Source organism: Apteryx rowi, unplaced genomic scaffold, assembly GCF_003343035.1.
Source record: "Apteryx rowi isolate R43461 unplaced genomic scaffold, aptRow1 scaffold_6, whole genome shotgun sequence".
Taxonomy (NCBI): Eukaryota; Metazoa; Chordata; class Aves; order Apterygiformes; family Apterygidae; genus Apteryx; species Apteryx rowi.
Window position 1 is genome coordinate 4263556 of NW_020450871.1, and position 23202 is coordinate 4286757.

Consider the following 23202-nt stretch of genomic DNA (forward strand, 5'->3'; position numbering starts at 1 on the left):
AGGCTCCCTGACCTCTGTGGGGCTGCTCCCTCCTCCCCACTGCTCCCAGGGACAGGGATTATTCACCTTTCCTAGGGGAATGTGCCTTTTTTTCTCAGTGCACTTGGAAGTGGCCAGAACTTGGACGCAGACAAATATTGGAAGAAACTGAACCCAAACACTTGGAATCCCCCCCCCAGCCCCCCCCACCACCTCAAATTTTCCCTCATCCCACCAACCAACAAACCTACAAAAAAAAGTCCTTCAAACCAAACTCCATCTCTTTCTCTAAAATCCATGATTAAAACCTGGTACAAACAGGTGAATATAGATATATAGAGATATATATATATATTTTTAGTAGATGTAGTATTGTTTTTTTTTTCTCCTCTCTCTTTCTCATTATACAGCAAACATTGCAAATATAGAAATTTTCTCTATACAATTGAATGACTTCAGTTTACAATGCAATGTGTGGTAAAACCTCTCAGTGAGTGAAAAATGTGAACGAGCCTTCGACCGGGTAAAAGTCTAAACTGGAAGACTCCGTTTGCAAAAACAGCCCAAAGGATGGATCTCCTTCTGGTCTTTTTTTTTTGGTTTTTGTTGCTGTTTTTGTTGCTGTTGATTTTGGAAGGGAAGGAAGGAAGAACACAAACTGTTCACAAAGAATCCACAAAATCACGGAATAGGGACTCATGCAATGCAATACTGGGAAATGCCAGACCTCAGCTCTCTGCCTGCTCTTTCACTTTCTTTTTATGCTCTATTTTTTCTTTTTTTWAAAAAAAAAACAAAATGAAACAAAATTTCACTCCACAGTTTGTTTGATTTTTAAAGTCTTTGTGTTCAAATTTGGTGTGTGCCTCACCAGCGTGAGGACATTTTAATATTTCATTTTATATATTATATAGAATATTTATAGATCTCCATAATTTGTTCTCTCTTTTATTTTTATTGATTCATTTATTTTTGTTTGCTTCAAAGACAGTCTGAATAAAAATAGCTGCTGCGGATTTCTTTTGGTCCAGTTAGTGTGTTAAGTCACGAGTTGTTGTGAGGACTCARGACTTTTGCTGGGCAGAGACGCCCTTCCAGTAGTCTAAGATGTCGTGAAGATCCTCGTCTTTGGCAAACTGGACCTTTTTGCGTAGGGCATGGCCGGCTGCCATATACTCCTCCTCGTCTTTGTGCCGCTTGCGGTTGAGTTTGAAGCGCTCCCAGATGCTGTGCGATGGTTTGCAGGTGTACTCTGGGCTGGAGGTGTAGCTCAGGTTGTGATACTGAGGCGAGAGCTGGGAATAGGCCAGGTCTCTGGGGCGAGGACGAGTCAGAGGCTCCAGGATGGAGGGCTTTCGCCCTGCCATGCTGTCGTGCTGCTCCCCCTGGTGCGAACCAGGGTATGAGTGCCGGTGTTCGCTGTACTGCCGGATCTTCTCTGCCTCTGCCCGCAGGATGGCCGCAGCCGGTGTCACAGTGAGGATGGTATCGGTGGTGGGGGATGTCTTCTCGATGTATTTGGCTTCTGATTTGTGGCCCGATCCCTCGGAGCGGTAGGACCTGGGGCTCCGAATGGAGCCACTGGAAGAGGTGCTGGAGCGTTTGGGGGCCGCCTCCATGCTGTGATGCCGCTGAAGTGGGTGGCTGTAGCTTTCCTTGTAGACTGGGGACAGGAATCCGTGCTTGCTGGGAATCTGCTCGGACAAGAGCACCAGCTGAGGCTCCGCGGTGGAGACTGCCCCTGATTTCACCCCTTGGAAGGAGGTGGACTCAGATTTCAAGGCATCGATGCAGTTGTTGATGATCTGGTTCACCTTGTCCACCTCCTTGGCAATGGTGGAGATCTCAGCCACGGAGCTCTGGCTGTCTGGCAAGGAGAGCTCACAGTCTCGCCTCTCGGGCTGCTCGCCCGTCCTCACCTCCATGTAGTTGCCCTTGGTGGCCTTGGGGGTCTCACTGCTGTCGATCAGCTTGTACTGTTCAACCTCTCCAGCAGAAGGCAGGTAGGGGATGCGGGTCACCGTCTCCCCACCCAGCATCTGTCCTTGGGACAGCTGGGTGATGCTGGTGGTCTCCATTTCTGGCCCATATTTCAGCTCAATGATGGTCTTCTTCATGCTGCCAGGGGCCTTTTTGTGCTTCTCCTCCTGCTGGCGCCTCTTCCGGAGACAGTAATACACAACGCCTAGGACAATTACCATGCCAAAGAGACATCCCAGGATTGTCATGATATAATGAGTGGCGGTGGAAGGGGTGGGCACTGGCTCCTTGCGGTTGGGTCTGGTGGGCGTGATGGTGACGCAGGTGTGGTTGTACTTGGAGTATTGGTGGACCGAGACCACACAGTAGGTGTAATCTCTTTGTGCTACTAGGTTGCTCACGGTAATGTTCTCCTCCTTCTTCCTGAGCTTGGTGATCATGGAGGAGAAGCCATTTTCAAACTGGGAGAGGATGTACATCTTGCTGAAGGGGTAGGGGATCTGCACGGTGAGGACGGCTGAATTGTGGTTGAGGTGCTTCACCTGGATGTTGGGGCGCACCTCTGTCTCACCAATGGGCGTGAAGAGGGAGAACTGTGGGGTCGTGCCATCACCAGAGGAGCACTCCTCTTCGGAGCACGGGCTTTCAGAGGGCGCTGTGGTCACTTGGTACCTGGGAGGGATAAAACGAGGGATCACAGTGTAGGAGCCACCAGTGCAAAGGGAAGAGAGCATGCTCAGAGCATTGCGATAGCCAGTCCGTCCCTGGCCTAACAAGTAGTAGCCACTGTAGTCTGGTGGGGAGTCGCACTGCATCCGGTCATAGGTGCGTGTCATGTTGGTGAAAGCCTCCAGCCATTGCAGGAAGCCAAGAAGCTCACAGGAGCAGTAAAAGGGGTTACTGTAGAGTTCGCAAACAGAGAGCTTGTTTAGGCCCCGAAAAGTGTTGCTGTCGAGTCTCTGGATCCTGTTCATGGACAGGTCAATGTTCACTATGTTGGGGCACTCCCAGAAGGCATTGGGGGTGACGGACTCGATGAGGTTGGCCTGGAGATAGAGGTACTCCAGCTTCCCCAGGCCCCGGAGGATCCCCTCGGTGAGGTTCCTCAGCCGATTGTAACCCAGCTGCAGCACCTGGAGGTTGAACTGTCCTGAAAAGGCACCGTCCTCGATGTAGGAGATCTCGTTCTTTGTCAGGTTGAGGTATGTCAGGTTGCCGAAGCGGCTGAGCGAGGCGTACTGCACGCTTTTGATCTTGTTGTCGTTCAGCCGCAAGTCCACGATGGTGCTGTTGATTTGCTGGGGGATGGACTCRTAGGGGGGCTGGTTTTGGCTGCAGATGGCCAGCCAGACGAAACCCTTGTCCCCCTCGATGAGCCAGCAGTCTGCCCGCACCCCGCCAGCGTGCAGGAGAGAGACGGCTGCCACGCACATGCACAGGGCTGACGTCGCGGCCCACCGGCGACCTGCCATCTGGAAGGGCAGCAGAGAGAAGGGGTTCCCTGGTCTGCTGGAAGTGGGGAGCGGGGTGGGGGCCAGGAGGATGTGGGTTAGCGTTTCTTCAGCAGCTTTTCTCCCCTCTCCCTTCTCCTCATGGCTCGGAGCCGGCAGGGAAGTGTCTGTGGCAAAAGCAGACCTCTGTGCCCAAGGTACTTGGCAGCCGCGGGCCAGGCGCTCCTACCAAGGCCTGGGTGGCTGGGGGTGGTCCTGCATCACCAGGCCTGTGGCATCTCGTGGGGGAAGTCATGAAGTTAGGTGCTTGTGCAGAGGAGTCTCTGGCTTAGAGACAAGCCTTCCACTCACTTTTTACAGTACATCTCCTTGTTTTCTTTTTGCAGCTCATCGCGACACTGGCCTCCATCTCCATTTGCCTCTGTGGGTCTGTCTCTCTGTGCCTGGTCACTTGGCTCACCTGCACAAAACAAAAGCACAAACTAAATACAAAGGGGAGACAATTAACATTTAGTGGTATTGGMGATGCTTTCAGGTGCCAAGCTGTGCCCAACTACCCTCCTAATGTTAGGGGATTGCTTTCTAAATCTGGCTTCTACCTTTCCAGGAGCCTTTGGTTAATTTGAGCACAGACATTCATGTTTGGCAGCACTAGGGAGGTTGGTCGTTGACTGTGGAGGTCCTCCTCCTTTGAGCGCTTTGTCCAGTGTCACGTTATTGGCAGTGGCGAGGACAATACACATCCAGGGCATAATTTGTCTGACCTATTTAGGTGTCTACCTTAGGAGGAGAGGATTGGTGCCCCAGAAGTGTCTGTTCCTCTCTGCTGATGGCAGATGAAGTCTAGACAACTTGCTCTGATGTAGGTCTGACGCTGCAGAGTTTTGCTGAGGGGAATCCTAACTGTCTCATGTGCTGGTGTGTATAGCAACGGTGCCCACAGAAGTGAATGATGATAAGGACACCATGGAGGTGATCAAGGACTTTCTGACTGCATTGCTGTGTAGCATCTGTGATAAAGCCCAACATCAAGTGCCTATGCAGTTTCTGGGAACCTGGGTAATAGTTTCGGGACGCTGGTTAATCACAAAACGTGCAAATTCGATTGTCCAACATCCGATTTCCTTGTCTGTGGCTGGTGCTTGCTTCCTGTCCCCAGGACCTGTCTCTCCCTCCTGGGTGTGCAGGAGCAGAGGCAGGGAGGGCTCCCAACCTTTCAACGACATAATGTGAGTATTTGCAGAAGAGAGGACAATATCTTCCCTCCCTGGCCAGAAACAGCCCAGTTCAAAAACCAGGAGGAGCCTTCACTAGATACAAACCTCTGGGGAAAGAAACCTCTGGGGCTGCCAGCAGCCTCGCTTGCCATAGAAAAATACTTTAATTCCTGGCTCGTGTTTTCTATTAAACTTCTGTTTTTTGACTAAACATAAATATCTGTGGACAGCACTTCTACTTCCTCTAATAAGGAAGTAGAGGAAGGCAAAAATGATGAGGAGGGAACTGCATGATCTTCAGTATCTTTTGGGTTTTGTTTTTCAGCAAGAAGTTGAAAACATCACCTGCAGACATCTCTACTGCCGAAGAGCTCTCTGGGCCAGTAGGAGGGGTACAGTTGTGGGAGAGATGGAGCTACTCACAGCCGGGAGGCAACGTCATGGCCTTCCTAGAAAGTCCTTCATACTGTAGGAATGGGAGCTGTGTTTGGCTGTATTCCTTGTCCCAGGGCAGACTGTAGGAAGCCATGAAGACAACACCATCACTCCTTGAAAACATAGCTGGTAAGAACTGGAGGTTTCTTGGGCATCCATAAAGGAAATGGGAGCATGACTTATATTTGAATTGCCTTTCACTAGATCTGCATAATCTTGTAAATCCAGAACTTGGTGTCCAAACCATTTCCCAGCACCTAGGCAATGAAGGGACTGTGATGGGTGATGCTCACCTGCACGCAAAGCTGATTGTCAAGGGGCATTTAGCAGCAGACACTACACCCTAGCCCTCGTCCTGGAGAAACCGGGTCCTTCTTTTCCACCCATGAACACCAGGATATGAAGCAGACCATGTTTCACTGCAGAGAGTCCTGTTAACCATCCACAGTTTATACCTCTGTAAATAGGCCAGTAATAATGAGCAGTGACACAGTTTATTTGTTCTTTCTGGATCGTGAACGAGTCTATTCCCTGGTGGAACAGTTGGGTTTACATTACATGAATAACAAGATCTGTTCTCACGTCAGCACTCTGGCACATGAGACTTTCCTGCCACTCTGTCCTCCAGCAGCTGCCCCACCAGCTGCAGGGTGAAGGTGAGGTCTGCGGAGGAAATCACACCCCAGACACCCCAGTGCCCCTTACAAGGGCAGGATTTGCAGTACACCTTTCCTGAGGACTGTTCTGTCTGCAGCGGGTGTGCAGATGTGTGTGGGTGAGGTGTACTGACTTGACTTGCTAAGGAGATGATGTGTCTGTGGGGGCCCTGCCTGGGTACTTGTAGGTCTCTCTCTGCATCTCCTCAGCTCTGCAGTGCCTACTGAGCTTGCTCTCCTGCTTCAGCTACGTTTAGCAGAAAGCTCAGAGAAATCAGGTTGTAAGAGTTTATTAGAAGTGGGAGTCTGGGTGGAGGAGATGATATTGAGGGCAAGGCAGATGAATCTCAGGTCTCATTCTTCCTGGAAGTAGAAAATTGGGCTTTGGCCTGTTTTTACACTGCTATTCCAGTTTAAACCCCCGTACCACTGCAGTGTTACTGTCARTGATGATGTGAGTAACCCTTATCTCTGGGACCAGTACCTGCTGCACTAGCAGGAGCACATTTGCAAGGATATGTTGTCCCTCTGCTRGGACTCTTTGAAGAGAACCTGGCAGCCCATTTCAGGTGCAGCTGAGTCTCGGAGCCAGCGTGGAAGGGAAGAGGGACCGTGCTCCTGGGGCATCGCAGGGTGGCTGCCCACCCCTTGCTGCTTGCCCAGCTGATGGGGAGGCTGGGCTGAAGTGCTCGGCTGAGAGCTGTCTGCTGCCACATGCCTCCCGGCACTGGGCAAAGTAATTAACCTCTGCGCTTCACTCTCCTCTACCATTACTGTGAGATAATGATACTGCTTTGTAGGGGTGTGAGAGACTGAATGAAAGTGCCCTGAGCTCTCCTTGTTGGGGCTGAAAATCCCAGAGGATGTGCTGTGCTACAGGCGGAGAGTTTCATCCCATCCCATCATGAGGCGGGCTCTGGATTTTCCTGTTCTTTCCTACCACAGGGACCAGCCAGGTCTGTAGCTTCTCACATTGCCCCAAAGGCGTGGAAGAAAGATCGGTAGCACTGGCCTGCAGAGCCATCATCTAGGGGTTGCCCCAGTTGTCCCCTCAGGACGGCATGGAGGGTGCTTTCTTTGCCTGCTGCCCCCATAGACCTCTCCCTCAGTGCAAGCATCTCCTTGCTTTCCCTCTCTGGGCTTGTGCGTTATGGGAGCCTCCTGCAGGCAGAGAAAGCCCTGCCTAATTGAGACAACACAGGCAGCAAGGAGTGATGCATTTTGGCATCTTCTCTTTTGTAGGCACTTACTCCACCTCCCCTAAATCCCATTTTGACCCAAGCCAAAACATCAGCTCAGTCTCTGGGCAAGCTTGTGTTTGGGATTGCCCTGCAGAAGCAGACCAACCTTTTTATTGGAAGAGATGGTGTTTCATGTCACTGTCTCCCTGGGAAGCAGTAGGCTTCAGCCTGTGCCACAGAGCTTTAGCTAACTGAGCGGGACCATCCTGTGAGCCAAGAGCAGAGACAGACCCTCCACAGACCTTGCAAGGCTAATCCCCAGTAGCCTTCTCATCACCCACATGCCTCCCTGGTCTAATTGGAGGTGTCTGGGGTGAGGAAGAGTGACTGTAAATGACTCAAAAACGTTCAATGAGGTTCCTGCTGTGTGTTTTCTCTGCTTTCCTGTATGCTGCCTATCAGACAAGTCCTTTGCACCAACAGAAAGGAGAAAAGGCATTTTATCAGCAGCCTGAGTTTAATTTCAGATCATTAAAGCAAGCAATTTGCTGGTTTATTTGCTTTGCAAAGTGTGAATAAAATGACAGCATTAAGGAGATGCAAGAGAGGAAAGAGGGGCTAATCTCCCTTTTTATTAGATTGCCAGGACATGACTGGGGAGTGGAAAAGTGGGCCTTGTTGCTTTGCACGGAAGAGATAATTGTTCATCTTGTTGGCTTTCGAAAGCCTCCTTCCCAGCATCACGTCAATGCAAGCGCATGTGGGTGTGCGCGTGCATGTGTGCTACAACATCAACCAGGACTTAGCAGCCTGCAAGGCAGGATGGGAGTGGGGGCACTTGCAGAGGTTCCTGGCTAATATCCCCTTAACAGCAGAAAATAGAGATCCAGAAGTTTCTCCTCCTTCCCTTTTCTACTTTTTACCTCCCCTCTAATCTCCCTTTTCTGTTTGCTTCTACTCTGAAATCTTGGGCTTCATTTTTGCGTGTTAGAAATAGAGCAGCTGGCTGGCCAAGGAGCCTTCTGCTGTCCCTGATTTTCTGCTTTTGGGACGCCCCTCCGGCAGACGGTAGGAGCAGCCCTCCTGCCTCTTCCCTGCAATGGTCAGAGCAGAGATTCTTCTTCTGCCTGGTCTTTTCTCCCAGTTTGGTGAATTGAATATATCTGGAGAAAATCCAGTAAGAGAAACTAGGGTTTTAACCAGCTTGCCTAAATAATTCCTCTTTGCCCAGYTGTTGTGGTTTCATTCTTCCAGTATCCCAATCACACAGTACTTTTCCCAGTTCTCCAGCCTCCCACAGACCCTCCTAGGAAAACCTGGGAACCAGCCACCTACAGYTCTAATGTGAAAACCAACAAGGAAAATGGAGAATTTGGGTTTTTCTTCACTGCTTTAGAAAGAAGCAAAAGCGAAGCATGAAGCCAGTGTGAAATGACAACAGCAGTGATTTGACATGACGAATTTAATCTAAACCAGAGGCATCTTAAACTCTGGCTCCATGTTGTCAATAATAACAGGCCATGTTTGCAGGAAGGCAGTGGTACCCATTCGGCACTGACCCCGAGCTTGCAGGAAATATCAGTCCTTGCAAGAGTTACGTACGCACTGTGGATATTTCCCTTTCCTTTTGCTTCACAAGGCAGCGTGGTGGTGCTTGCCACCTGAGATGGCACGTTTACATGATTTACTGAGGCCTGTAAATTGGCAACGAGGACTCCCACAGCCAACGCTGCTCACCTCTGATCTCCAGTATCCCTGCAGGAGCGCAGATCCATGCTGACCCGTGACGCTGTCCCCTCCTACTTGTCCCTGTTCCCCTAGCCCTGGTCCTTGTCAGGGACCCACAGGCAAAGAGGAACCACTGTGATTTTGAGATGTGCACAAGGCTGCAGCCTGGACTGGTTGGACAGCATCAAATGCATCCTGGCTGAAAACCCAGAGCAATGGGGGTGGAAAGGAAAATGCAAAGCCAAGGCTCTGAAAACCAGTGCAAGCTGGCTGTTAAGTTTTTGCTTCCACCTCCCGACTAATGGCATCTCAGTAAATTAAACCAGAGCAGCAGCTGCAAGGAAGCAAACAAAGCAGCTGTGGGGGTTGGGGAGGTAGAGGGAAAGMGAGCTGGGCAGCACATATAAAATATGCTGTCCTGGCACTCAATTCCTAATTTTGTTATTCTGCTGAATGAGTTATTTCAAATTGTGGATTAGATTTACTGAGTGAAGGCAACTAGCCAGATTAGCATGCGTGTGTGTGTGTGTGTGCGTGCATATACACACATAGACACAACAGGGCTCCTCTCCTCGGCATTGCCGTATCTCCATACTTTGTTCTCCCTCGCTGCTCCATCTCTATCTGGCCATATTTCCTCTTCTCTTAGATCCTCTTTAATAGCTGCCCAGGTAATTTTATCAATAAAAGAAGGAGCCCCAGTACGCAGAGAGCCACAGCGAAACAGGAGCAATACATTACAAATGATAAATGTTTAATCACACAAAGAGTTGGGGAAGGAAAATTTGGCTAACAGGCACCAAATGCTAAAATGAACCTTGGCTCTTCGTTATGTGTAAAATAATCCAAGGAAACAGCTCTAAGATGGCAAAGAAAACATTCATTAGTGATGAAGTTTCCCCTAAATGGCTTAATGTCCATTCCGTAGATGTCAGGTGCGGAAAGAAAGCTTCCAGGCAGGTTTTCTTGCTCATTCATATTCCTGGCATTCATTACATGCCTCCTGCTGGGTGATATTGGTTAGCATCACCACCATGCTGAATAATAAAGATGCCCAGGCCTATAAAATTCATGTTCATTTTCTGTCCAGATGCCCCACTACTAATATTCCCTCCACAGATAGGGTTTAGAGAGCATTTTGTGCATCCCAACCTTATTCCCAAATGCTTCACAGTGCTAGATAATAGAGTTCTCCAGTCAATCCCAGACAATTCTCTCTTGCTATTATTTATTATTTAAGAAAAATATGCAAGGGAGAAGAGATATGTTTTCCATTGAGRTTTGCAGAGAAATGAAGAGGGAATGAACCAGAGAGGTGGAGAAGGGCTGAGAGGTAAGGGCCCAGGATCACATGCAGGGTAGCTTTTACTGAGACCTGGGAGGACACAGACCAGACAAGGTGGCAAGTAGCCAAGTGAAGGATGGGGAAGAGATCATTTTTCTGGGGTAGCTTTGGAGAAATCAACATAAATCACATATTTGGTCTCTACAYAGGGGGGTGATTGATTGATAGAGGTAGTCACACTCATGGGCACTATGTGGCCCAAGACCAGTGTTTCTATCCCCAGGTTGTTCCTATCAAGGGCAACACAAGTCAAAAAAAGTCCAGGACACTGACAGCCCTTTGGTGTCCACAGACTCTCTTTAGGTGCTGGAGCATTTTGTAGCCTCCTTGCAGGAGGCATAGGACTCCACACTTTGCAGATCAGAGGCCAAGCCAATGCCAGTTTGGGGAGCCTGACCTGCAACTTGTCAAAGTCCTGAGGAGACTAACAGGCCTTAATGGCCCTGACCAGCCTCACCTGGGACCTCCACCCACACCCYCTGTCTATGAGCCCAGGAGCTCTATTTAAACTCAGGCTTGGRCAGTTGGTCTTTTCCTGAGCTATGCTRTAGGTGTGCCTGTCTCCAGTCCTGCTTCTGGTCCTRYCTCCTGGGTAAACCTCAGAYGTACGTGTTAGGTAGTTTGTCTCCTGGATGAATGCCTCAGATGTATGTTGTAATTTGTCTGAAGTGCTGCCTCTGATTCTCATCTCCTTTTGATCTTGACTGGACTTCCTGGAGGGACCCTGGATCTGGTTCATGGCTTGCCTTGTCTGGGACTCTCAATGGACCCTGTTGTCACTATCCTGCTCTGCCTGTTCTGCTCAGATGCTGTGGGACTGCACCCTGGCTGGTGAGGGCACTCCCTGTGCCAGGGTTGCYGTTGGTCCTGGCTTGCCTTCCCTGGGGGAACAGCCAGCCCTGGTTTCTGCAGTAGTCAACTTTCTCTGCAGTTGTTTGGGTGGGGAATTCTCTAGAAAAATAATCTTTCAGGTGGGAAATGCRCTTTCTGCAAAGCTAAACCCTTGGCTGAAAACTTATTATCTTTGTTGGAAGTTTTCCACCAAAATGTTTAATTTCAGACCAGGTTAGCTGTAAACTGCAGGTGCTGTGGTGTCTAATAGCAGCTATAGTTCAAAGGTCTCCACCTTCTCCCACTGGCCAGACTGAGGCCAGCACTGCAATCTGGGAAYGTGCAAAATTAACCTGTTTGTAAGAATGTTTTGGGGAACCTTTTTGTTCTTTAGAAAAATAAATTCTGAGTTAAAATGGCAACACTTTTAAGACAGGTCAGGTCTTGGGATTTCAGCAAATACAGATATTCTGCTTTTTCACTCAGCTGCAGTCCAAAGTCATTTACATCTACCTCAGCCTCCTTGCTTCTAGGATCTATTGAGATGACAGCCCCTACCTCGTACTGCTGTGGGCCACTGAGCAAAATCCTCTGCTGAGTTTAAGTAAATGTATAAATGATCTTCCTGGTGAACAATCTTATAAGCCCAGCTGGTTACCTGTGCATTAAACCAGTCTTCTGAAATATCAGCATGAGCAGAGAAAATGTCAGCTTCAGCTTGTGACAGTGCAGTGAGCCCTCAAAYAACCGAGGAGCACAATTAGAGGGTCAGAGTTAGAGGAAGGTGAGGAGGTGAAAGATYTTAGTAGACAGAGTACTAAGAGCTCTAGTCAGGTAGAACAGTTGCAGTAAGAAAGCATGTTTCCATGGGAGAGAGCTACTCTAATCTTTACTTGATGGAGTCTTTTTCTTGGAAATAACCAGCCTGAATTACAGCTTCATTAGGGGATAGTTATGCTGAAGTTACACTGGGGGAAGCRTAGTTCTGGTATGGGAGCAGGACTCCCACTTTTCTCCCAGTAAATAAAGTGATGGAGATCAAAGTGTACTTCCTCTGTGTTTTTCCAGCACTAATACAATGGAGGGAGCTAGCCCCGTGCTGGGAAGCAAAGCTGCTGGTGCTCCTACATACTGACAGAAGCTGAGCTGTGCCTTGTCTCTKCATTGCCATCCTTGCTCAGATCTTTGCTGTTATTTGAAAGAAGGTTTTCTTGTTTTCATTTGTTAACTTACTTTTTCAGGAGGCCTGCATAACCCTTTGCATTCCAGACAGGAAAATCCACTTTATTCAAAATAAAATCTGGTGATGGAGCTGTTAAATGGCCAGGTGTGTTAGAAAAGACATTAAGGGGTTCTAAGCACCATGGCTGCCCCTTTAYGCTACAGCAGTGTTTTGCTTGTTCTAATTCTTCTCAAGGTCATATTTTCTAAAGGACTCTTTCCTCTGTCCCTTTCTTTGCCTTTGAAGGGGCTTCAAGCCAGAGAAATTGTGGGTCTCTGGCCAGTGACTAGGTCAGTTCCAGTTTCTAGGCTGACTGTAGTGCTGAATGTTGGCAGATGAACGAGAAAACATATAGCACATGGAGTACTTTTTAGTAACTGCCTGCTCTGACCCCCTGGTAGGCAAAAGGGAGTTACCAAATCATTTGCAAGTGTCTTTCAGCACATAGGCATGCTCTATGGCTGTGCTGTAAGCAAACACCTCTGATCCTCTCCTGACTCATTCACCTTTGAAATTGGTCCTGCTTCTTCTGTTGGTGCTGGAGAAGACCTCCAGAWATCCATTCTGATCTAAATTATTTCATAAAATTATGATCTGCCTTTTCTGCTCTGGAAGGTCTCTTCTAAAGGGCTCAGCTTAGGGCTGACCCCTCAGGCTGCCCACTTTTGGGGTGACTGGATGTAGTGATATCTGTCAAGTCCCAGTGCCCCTGGGTCTAATTTTAGCTCAGCGCTGCAGACTGTCTTGGCATGGGCCAAGAGCAGGTTAATAATCATTTAGGCAGGTTTTCAAAACCAGTGTAATGTTTATTTTGGGTAAGTGTTGCAGAGGAAACCAAGCATGATCATCTTCCATGCACAGCTTACCAGGTATGCCCCACTCCTGCACATGGCTCTACCAGGGACAAACTCAGCTGGTCGGTTCTCAGGGGAAGGAGCCTCCTTCTCCTTTGCTAGGTCAAGACAGGTCTCCTACAACACTTCCAGCYCTACCTATGTCCTGATCTCCTGACCCAAACAGATGCTGTATTCCTAGAGGAAAACACTTCAAGAAGCTGCAAATCTCCATTGTTTCAACTGTGGAAGTTTACACTTGCCTTCCTTCCCCAAAGTTTTATAGGACTTGCTCCCCAAATGGCCCTTTTGGCCAGGAATGACTAGAAGATTGCAGATAGATTCTGGACACAATTGCTCTGGAATAGTCCATGTCTCCAAAGTACCATTATCAGATATTTGCACTTGAATGTTCATGTGCTTTGGGTCTGATTATAGGCTTGAATTGATGAAGAACAGGAAACAGTGGAATGGCTTAAAGGCATGGTGTTGCCAACCATACAAATGGCTCAGTCTGAGATAGCTAAAAGCCTTTAGCGAGTTCATCTGTAATGCTGTTGAGGGCAAAGGGTAAACCTTTCTGACTGAAGAGCAGAATCTAAGTGTATAACATCCCTTCAACTTGCACTTAACAAAAAGCAACTACTCCACCCCACAAGCACCTTGGTCTGTTGACCCCTGTTAAGGGTGTYCAGCCCCACCATGCCCTCCCTGCTGATGGCTGGCTTGGTGGACCTGGGTGCTCCAGGTCTGTGTCCAGCTCGGTCAGGGATGGGGGTGAGAGTGTAAAGGGTTCRGTGCAGATAAGCGTGTGATGTGGTGGAGGGGTGGGAGGTTGTTGGGACTGTACCCCTGGCAGAGGGCAGAGCCCACCATGATTATTTACCCCAGATGCTGTTTATTAGCTTATCTTCAGCCATGGATTTACAGCCCTTTCCTCCTGCTACTGCAGGTCTCATGGTTATTTTGCCATGCCTTGGCACAGCCGAAGCAGACAGTTGCAGTGGACTCATCTTGGGGATGCCCCATACACACAAGGAAGTGAGTACCATGGTTTACATGGGCATGTACACAGGCTGCCTTTGGGAGGACTCTATGAAGGTTTTGGTTATGAGCCATAAGACCCGAAGRCCTGGGGTATGCCGTGGTGGGGAAATGCCTCCCCTCCAGCAATGTGCTGTCATGGATGTGGTCAGCAGTAGAGCCCTTGCTGCTTCCCTGGGCGTGTGGAAGAAATTGTATGGCCAGCAAAGTGTTTTCTGAGAGAGCCCTGAGATGCTGGAATTGGCTTTGCCCTCAACAGACCCAAAATAGCTGGAACCTGACAACTTCTCAGGCACACACCAAGGAACATTGTGAGAACATCTCTTTAATAGGGTCGGGTCTTTGGAGAGCGCTGGGTGTGTTTTTCCTCCTAGCTGGAAYGGTCAGGGAGATGTCTGGGCAGCCAGATGGCCATATTCGTGTGGAGCTCATATTAGTATTTTATTTGATTGTATTTACGGCATGGTTAATATGGCTCCTAGATCCCTGAGCAGGTATCTTTATTACGTTAAATCTAGACAGAAAAAACATGTGCCTGCGTGGCAGGTTTTCCCTGAGGTCAGCCAATTTTCCCCCCCCTCGCCTTCCCCACACTGATGGGCACTAAGCTTGAGGACTGCCCGTGTGCTTGTGGGGATGTGCAAAGCCCGTCTTTCCCCCCCCAAAGGACATCCAGCTGCCCCAGATGTGTGAGCAACTGATGAATCTCCTGTATGGTGCCAGCAGACATGTAGGTAAAAGCAAAAAAGCTTGGAAAAACGGGTTGTGTACATGCCAGGCTCCATTCAGGAGAAACTGGTTTTGTTTGACGTGTGGCTGATGCCAAACTGCTGGGGGAAAGGCAGCCGCCACGAGGCAGCAGTAGGACCTGTTCATGCCTTGGCATGGGCATTGCTGGACTYGTGCTGTAGTGACATGCAAGAGCCCTTCCTCTCCCTGTGCTTCCCTTTCCCCTTCGGTCCGTGCTGCCTTTCCCTCCGCGAAATCCCAGTGCAGGACAAGGCATGYGTCTCCTAACACCTGCTCCTTGGCTGCCCTCTGAGCAGCTGTGTTTCTCTGCTAATTCTGAGACCTCTGAAAGAAATGGAAAGTGGAAAAGCTAACTTTGGAGAGTCCAAGACAATAGAGATGGGGAGATGTGCCAGGATTTGGATTGCCTGTCCTTTCATAAACATTTCATATGGAGGTTACCCAAGTTGAAAAAACAAGTGAACCCAGCACACCCACCCTCTCTGGAGGAATTGAGTTTATCGTTAATAATCTACTGCTAAAAGGGTAACATCTGTTTTGGACAAACTGTAATGAGATTTAAACCCCAGGTGGAGAGAGGACTTCACAGTAATAAATGACTTTCTGTATGTCTAAATAGTTTTAATTTTTTTTCTGGCAGAAATAGCTGCTTTTCACCTCAGGCTTCTTTTTGCCAGCTCTTTTTGTTTAATGATTGCTATTAATTTCCAGGGTGGCAGATGGATTCTAGCCTGGTGTAGTCTGAAATGAGGAAAAACAGCCCGTGAAGGTGTGAGYTTGCCATGAATATGCGCATGGGTCATATGTGTCCCTGTGGGATGCCATGTGTGGGTGTCTGCTTTTCYGGGGAACCCTTGCTTCTTGGTAGCTACTGCCCACCTTCAGGATGCTTGAGTGCCTCTTTGCCTTGACTAGGAAAGATAATCAACTTTCTTGGTCATTYCTAGTAGCTCTGCCAGTTTAGACCTTGATTCAGCAAAGCTGCTGATTTGAGCAAGGCTTTGGGAGGAATTCAAGGGAGCATTTAATGCTTTGCTAAATCCAGGCTGAAGTGAGCTGGAGACCAGCTCAGCAGCAAGAGGTCCAGCATCCATCCCCAGTGAGTGGAAAGGAGCTCCCTGCCTCAGCCAGGTGATGCTGTGCCTTGGTGCTGCCAGAGGGCAGGAAGTCCTCCTTGGACTAGCATGAAATGCACATTAAGTGCTTTTCCTAAGTCTTTGTGAGTGTGTGTGTGTGTGTGTGTGAGATGCTCTGAACAGGCACCGCTCTCCATCCTCTGGACATGGAGACAAGCGGCTGCTGTTGAATCAGGTGGTTTCTGCAGCGAGCTCCTAGTGCCCTGAACAGAGGACTTTCCTCAGGCTCTCTTCCCTCCCTTCTGTCTCCAGGCCCAGCCCAGGATTTGGGCATGTGTGATGCTGCAGGGTGGCCGGGTGAGGAAGAGSAGTCCAGAAATGAGGCCGCTTGACAGACGGCCGCGTGGCAGCGCCCTGTGGCCAGGCAGCCAGCTGCTCTGAGACTGGAGCATGGCTGAGCGTGGGGGAAGGAGGGAGGGTTTCTGTAGCCTGGGCCTGGGTGAGGCCCAGGATGGAGGGAAGGGGGTAAAGTGCAGCATCTCAGGTGATGCAGATAATCTCCTTTAATCTCCTGCTCAAAATAACCCAAAGTCAAGTAAAGGAGGGATTATATGCCCTAAGCCACTGTTATCACCAGGGTGTAACAGACTTAGGTTGCATCTGAAGGGCTGCTGAGGAGGAAGAGAAGGTGCAGCAAATATTGGCCTCCTGGAAATGTGTCCCCTGGGGAGCTGGCAAGGGTGCCTGGGTTGGGCTGGCAGCGCTCCTGGGGCGGCCCAGGGGAGCCGGCAGCGGGGTGGGTGGCTGCCAGCAGGCTCAGGAACCCAGGTGGGGAGTTGGTTGGGAGCACGTACAGCAGTAGGGAGAGAGACCCACCCATCACCTTGGCATTAAAGATAAGTTTATTCTTAGTGCAGAATCCAAAGTGCTTTATACCCATTAATTACCTTAATGGGAGAAGCAACAACTAACAAACATGAGAAAACTGATCCACTGAGGAGGATGGCCAGGGCTGGAGTGAGGTGATTAGGCTCTGGGGCTCTCCTGCTGCCCCAGCTCCCTCTYCTCTATTTTTGGCAGACCTTTTCCCACTGCCTCTCTGTGCAGCCCTGACAGTGATGGGGGATGCTCATGGCAGCCATGAGGCCCTTCTGGGCTGAAAGCATGTCCTACCCTTTGCCAAAAAACCACCCCAAGGCTTGAACACTGTTCAGCTGCCAGAGAAAACTGAATTGCAGAGCCCTGTTCATCAGCAAACTGCACTTTTGGTGATGCCTGGGAGATAGCAGCCACACAGAGGTGGCATGAAGCGGGGACTGCGAATGGGAGGGAGCAGAGCGTGTTCATTTTAATGAGCTTGCCCCTGCCTAAAGGAGAGAGAAAGCGAGAGAGGCCAACCTGGTTTAATAAACTCCAGCATGCGGATTTAATCAGATGGATCATTGTTCCCTGGCACAGGGATGAATATATTAAAAAATGATTCAAACTTTTCCCCTTTGTTTTTCATTTGTATTATGTGCTCTGGTGTGATAAAACATCCTGGGGCCAACACACAAGGCAATAAAAGAGACAGTGAGAGTAAGGTGTTCATCTACTGCAAGTGAACCGCAAGTCCTGGTGGGAGAGAGGCTGCTCGTGGAGCARGGCTCAAAGCGAGGGGCTGCAACGCCCACAGTCCATTTCCAAAACCCCAGGGAAGACATGGCTGTGGGGGCCTGGCCTGTGGTCTGCTCCTTTTTAGGCGTTCAGCAGCCCAGCAAGGTTGTAAGTTGAGGTATAAATAACAGGGGTAGAAGTGCAGTGCTAAAAKATGACCCAGGCCGAGGCTGGTGGTCCCCATTTAGCTACAGAAAAGCCTGTCCCACCAGTATATACCTGTGCTTCTGTGCCAGGAGGGCTGCTTCTGGGGAGGGAGAGCATGAGTCAGATAGTCCCCCACGTTCTGCAGGGATGCCAGCAAGGGTGATGTGCTGGTGACCTTTTGGACTTAGGTTGTGCTTGACTTCTAGGAAATGCTGTAACAAGATGAGCTTCCTCTGGTTTCTCCCTTCCTCCTTTGCAGGAGTCACTCTCTTACTGCCTCTCTGTTGCACCATGCAGCAATTGGCTATTATGGGGTGCTGCTTCTTAATTAAGAGGAACTGAATGGTTTTGGTTGCAAAGCTGCAAGCTGCTGAGTGAAGGCCAGCAAGGAGAAAGGGCTCTGTTGGGGGGGGGGGGATGCAGGCCTTGCCTCTGCGTGTCCCTGGGGGCGGCGGGTGCTGCAGTGGGTGCACGGGAAGGTCTGTCTAGCACAGTAAAGAGCAAAATGAGTTTGTAGACAAGGCAGGGGTGAGGGGAGACTGTGTGTGTAGGCCCACGGGTGTGTAGACCTGTGTGTACATGTCCTGGTGGCTAGTTTTGTGCATATGCATGGGAGGGCTGCAGTGCTGGGAGTTTGTGATGCTGGTATACACGAATGCGCTCGCACTGCTGGCAAAGGTATTTGGGTATTCACTAATGCATGGTCATGTGTGCAGCTGGACATAAAGTGAGTGTGTATGCAGGCACAGGTTAGTGTGTGTCTAGGTAATGCATAGCTCGGGACTTGCAAATGTCTTGCTACGTGGGTGTGAATAAAGCCAGCTTAGGCTAAATAGTCTTTTGTGCTAAATCCTGGACAGCTCACCTGGAGCTGTGGCCGAAGGGAGACCTTCCCTCTTAGGGGACTCCAAGCTGCCTCCGTRGAAAACTCGCCTGCCTTCCCCTGCCCGAGTGCACCAGCTCCTCAGCCCAGGCACAGGCYTAATAACTCTAGTCCTTTCCTTTGCCCACTCATTTGTGATGCTGGTAGAGATTGCCCTCATCCCCACCCCAAACCATCTGAAGACAATTGGGTTTAATTCACTTCATTTCTTCCTCTGCTCTTGGAAATGACTTTGTGGTAAGGTTGTGCATCACTTCTGCCAGCCGGGAACCTGCCTGGCATGGTTCGGCACGGGCTGCTAGTGCACGTTGCTTTTACTGGTGCTTGTCATGTGGGTGAACGTGTCCAGTGTTGTTCCTATGCAAATGACTAATGGCAGGTTTCTGGCTCAGCTAGTGGCTGCCCTGAGACAAGAGGGATTGGTTTTCACAGGCTGGGACACAGTACCGCAGCTTGATTTTAATCACTCCCTTTAAAATTAAAGCCACAGCAGGTTTRAAAACCTTGCAGCGGGTTGCATCTGTGCATGGTTAGCCAACTTTTGGGAGAAGAGACCATCTCCCTGGCAGGCTGTGGATGAGTGATCATGCATAGGTAGTAGCTGCCCTGACTGTTTCAGCAGCTGCTCTCTCCTCATGGCCTGGCCCTGGGACGAAGCCTGGGTTTGGGGCCAGGCCCCGGGGTTGCTCTTGGCTTTGCCCCGACCTTTGCTGGGGACTGACCACCTTCCTTAGCCCTGTCAGTGACTGGAGGGCAATGGTGGTGCTTAGAGGAGGGAGGCAATCTCCTTGCTTTGGAAAGACTATTCCAAACTGTGTCATTGACYTGTCTGATAAAAAGTCACTTACGGCTACTGGCTATTAAATGTTAYAAAGTTTGGCTTCTAACACACCCATATATTATTGCTTCATTACTTTATCCATTACTGTTCATGAACACTAATAAATAATCGTATTTTCTTTCCTACTGTTGTTTAAGCGGTCATTAATCGTGGTTTATATACTGTCTTTGTGTGTTTGCATACGATAGCTTCTTCATATTTCCCTGATTAACTCTGATTGATCACATATTTTAAAATCAATTAAAAGTTTCAACACTAAAAGGTGGAATCTTTAGCAGTAATGCTCCAAGACATTGCCATTTATAGCAGAGCTATTATAGTGTTGGGATCCATTAGTGTGGCGTCTTTATTGTCCAGTTCTATGCAAATATATATGTATATATGAGTGTGCATGTGTCTGTGTCTTTTTTGTGTGTGTTATATGGCTGGATAGGGTGTGTGATAAGGAAAGGGAATTGGCTTCTTGGCAGAGAACTGCACAGGGCAGGCTGGCTTCATGTCCAGCTGGGTGCTGCTGATGCCCAGCTTTAGGCATGAAAGCAAGGGCTGAGTCCCAAGACCCTGCAATTTCCCTGCTGGCATGATAGCACTCTGCCTCAATTTCCTAATTTGCAAAGGGGAGCTGACTGCTAATATTCTCAGCTGAACAGGGCCACAGAGAGGGATGTTAGCCTTTCTGGTTTGCTCCTTTGGTGTATGTGTGTGTCTGCGCACCAGTGGGTGGAGGTTAGGGGTACGTGGGAGTACGGAGGTTTCAGTGAAGGCATATATTTGTGATGGTGCTGGTACAATGCAATTGCATTAGGGGTGCAAGAGATTTTGTGCGGGTGCTCTGCGGGGAGCAGGGTGAGCAAAATCACCAAGGAGCCAGCGGGAAATTGGATCCTTGTAATCGATCCCCTGCTTGTCCCTCCAGCATCCTGGACATCTGCCTGCTGCAGCAAGCAGGGGCCTCCCAGCCATCTGCTGGCTTGGGCAGAGGATTCCTGTGCGCTAATCTGCTCCGAGACATTTGTCGCCCACCCCTCTCAGCTGCACGCTGTGTAAAAAGCCTCAATGCCCCCAGTACAGCTGCCGGGAGCACCCATTAGCGGAAATCACCAGTCTTGTTAAATGATAGGGGGACCGTTTGTGTAAGCCCTGGAATGGGATCATTCTGCCGTATTAACTCTCCCACTTGCATYGATGTTAATGAAATAAAGAAATATGATGGTTCCAGACTTTTAAACTTCTTACAGCTTGATTTGCATAATGGCCACTGCTACCCTGAACAGGAACTGATCTGTCGAAAAATATTGTTCCAGTCCTCTATCATTCAGCTCAATGGGAGGCACAGATTGGCCCACGGGGGCTGTTTTTTGCTGATGGAATGGCGTTTGCCTAGTGCCGAACATAAAAAGCTAAAATTAGGACTCCATCCAATATTGTAAAAAAGAAATTGGTTAAAAGTTATAGATCAATAACYGTTAACATGACTCTATTTTTTAGACAGATCGTGTTTACTGCTGCTGGTTTAGATGTTCCTTTGCTTGTTACGGGGAGGAGGGCTTGCTCCTGCTGGCTGAAGTGACTCCGCATCCTCCCTCAGAGGAGCCTGTGCTGCCAGTTGTGGCAGGGCTTTCCTGAACAACCTCCRTAAGCAAGGGAGTTCAGGAGAGCCCAGAGGAACAGCTTTCTCATGGAAGTTTGTCCCCCCACTCCCCTGAGCCACACAGGGTTGTGCCCAGCACCTGGTGTCGGTCCCATCTCTGCCTTCCTGCACGACCTTCGGTCCCTGCATYGTGCTGTGAGCCTGGGAGCGATGTCAGTGCTCCAAGAGCATATGGAAGTGATAGGTAATGTCTTGCTCCTCAAAGTCCTAGATCTCTGCTCCTCGAAACTCTAGAGCAACCCTCCTTGATGCCCTAGATCTCCACTCCTTGACAGTCTAGATCTCTGTTCCTCCATGCCCTAGATCTCTACACCTTGGTTGCCTAGATCTCTCCATGCCCTAGATTTCCACTCCACAGTGCTCTAGATCAACCCTCCTTGATACACTAGATCTCTGCCTGCAGCAAAGACCATGTCTTTCTCAGCAGACGGTGCAGCATTTCTGGCCTTTTGAGAGGAACCGGAGGTGTTCACCCCAGTGGGGAGCAAGACCTTGGTCTTGGCATGTGTCTTTCCCATCTGTAAAATGAGGGTAAGCATTTGTCCCCTCTGTTGTGTGTATTTAAACCACAGTGCCCGTGGGGCTGGGACTGTCTCTCTGCAGCATTGCGTGTTCAGGGCGGGCAGTCCCGAATGCTTGACCACTGTGAAATGGGGCTGGGGCTGGGGAGCAGGAGCTGGCTGAGCATCGTGAGCCAGCACAGCAAGGGCCTTTCTGCCCTGGGTGACCTTGGGCTTGCCTCCGACAGCTCATTATAGCCTGCCTTTGATCACTTGCCTCTCCCCTTCTCTGTACTCGGAAGTGCTGGAGAGCCTTCCTGACCGATATCATCAAAAAGGACATTTTTATTTCCAAAATATACAATGTAATTAGAACTGCAAAGGGAGAGAGCAGCCAGTCCATAAAAACACCCGCTCTGYGACAATCTGTCCTGATCCTGTGGGAACTGGGGACAAAAGACTCCTGGATTCCAGTGGGAAATACCCCCCCAGGTCCTAGCCAAAATCCGGCCCTTCCACTACATGGTAGGGGGTTGGTGTGGAAACGCTCTCGGTCACAACCTGACTCACTTTGCCGAATTGGGCCCAGTTTCAAGCATAGATTGAATAGCTGCAACCAGCAGCACTGAGACCGTCCTCTAAATCATCGTGTAAATGTACCTTTTGATTGAATGGTTGAATTTCCCACTGCTATCCCCAGTATTGCTAACACTGGGCCCAATTCTAGCTTTCCTGGGACTTCTCCGTGGAGCCTGCTGGACAGGTTTGGTACACAGTGCRAGGGGAACGAGCCTCATTCACCTGCCATCAGCAGACCGTTGGCAGGGGCTGTCTAAGAGAGAAAGCAAGGTCCGGTCTCTCACATCTTTACAGCTCCCCTATGAAACAGCTGACATCTTAAAAATTGATGGGGTTCAGTTCCTGCCTCTGTGTGTTTGTTTAAAGTACTAGCTCTGGATTACAAGCAGTGAGTCTATGGTAATTATCGTCATAAACAAGTCTTTTAGCCCAAGCACCTTTGGGTGTGCTGCTTTGCCTGGAGATCTGCATGTCACCCCCACCGGACACCTTCCCCGTCCAAGTGTACGAGAACAAAACCAAGGCTGGGAGGTGCAGGGCAGGAGGAGAGGCAGGAGGGTGGAGGGGCTGGGGCCCTGGCCCAGAGGCCCTACTGGAGCGCAGGAGTTTCCCTTCCCGTCCTTTTCCTCGTGTCTCGCCGAGCGACAGAGTTGGTCCTGCCCCACCTCTGGGACTTTAGCTCTTCCACCTCGTGTAAACAATTAAAATGTTCATGGAGAGCAAGAGATCGACTCCATGGCCTGGTGGTTACAGTGCTTCCCCGGGACTCTGGAGTCCCTGGGCTGAGTCCCTTCAGCGCCGAGCTTTGGGCACTCCCTTTCCACGTTTCGCAGGYAAGGCCTTCTGAACAGAAACCTCCAGTTTCTAATGAAAAAATCAAGTCATGGAAAAACATCCCACTCACTGTAAGCATCCTAGGGGATGGGACCAGGCCATTCTAGCGTGCTTTCCAGTACACTATGGACTGCACAAAATTATAAATTCTCGTCTTATTTGCATAAAGTGCTGATTATCCAACATTAAACACGTGTCTTAGATTGTGGAAGCATACGCATGAAAGAGATATCACACTAGAAATGATGAGGTAATGGGAGTCTGCAACTTAAAGGATCACTGGAAAAGCCCCTTCAGCATGATCTGAACAGTGTCCAACCCAGGCTGACCAGAGACATGCTTTGAGTACAGTAACCCACAAGAATGAGGACCTACAGGACACC

General features: G+C 49.5%; 1 protein-coding gene across 1 annotated transcript; it reads right to left on the reverse strand.

The window, feature by feature from the left end:
* Nucleotides 1-324: 324 nt before the first annotated feature.
* Nucleotides 325-3440, reverse strand: ELFN1 (extracellular leucine rich repeat and fibronectin type III domain containing 1). Its single transcript, XM_026083233.1, has one exon. It carries the CDS (start codon nucleotides 3429-3431, stop codon nucleotides 1044-1046), a length of 2388 nt encoding a protein of 795 aa, XP_025939018.1. The 5' UTR covers nucleotides 3432-3440; the 3' UTR covers nucleotides 325-1043.
* Between the last annotated feature and the right edge of the window lie 19762 nt (nucleotides 3441-23202).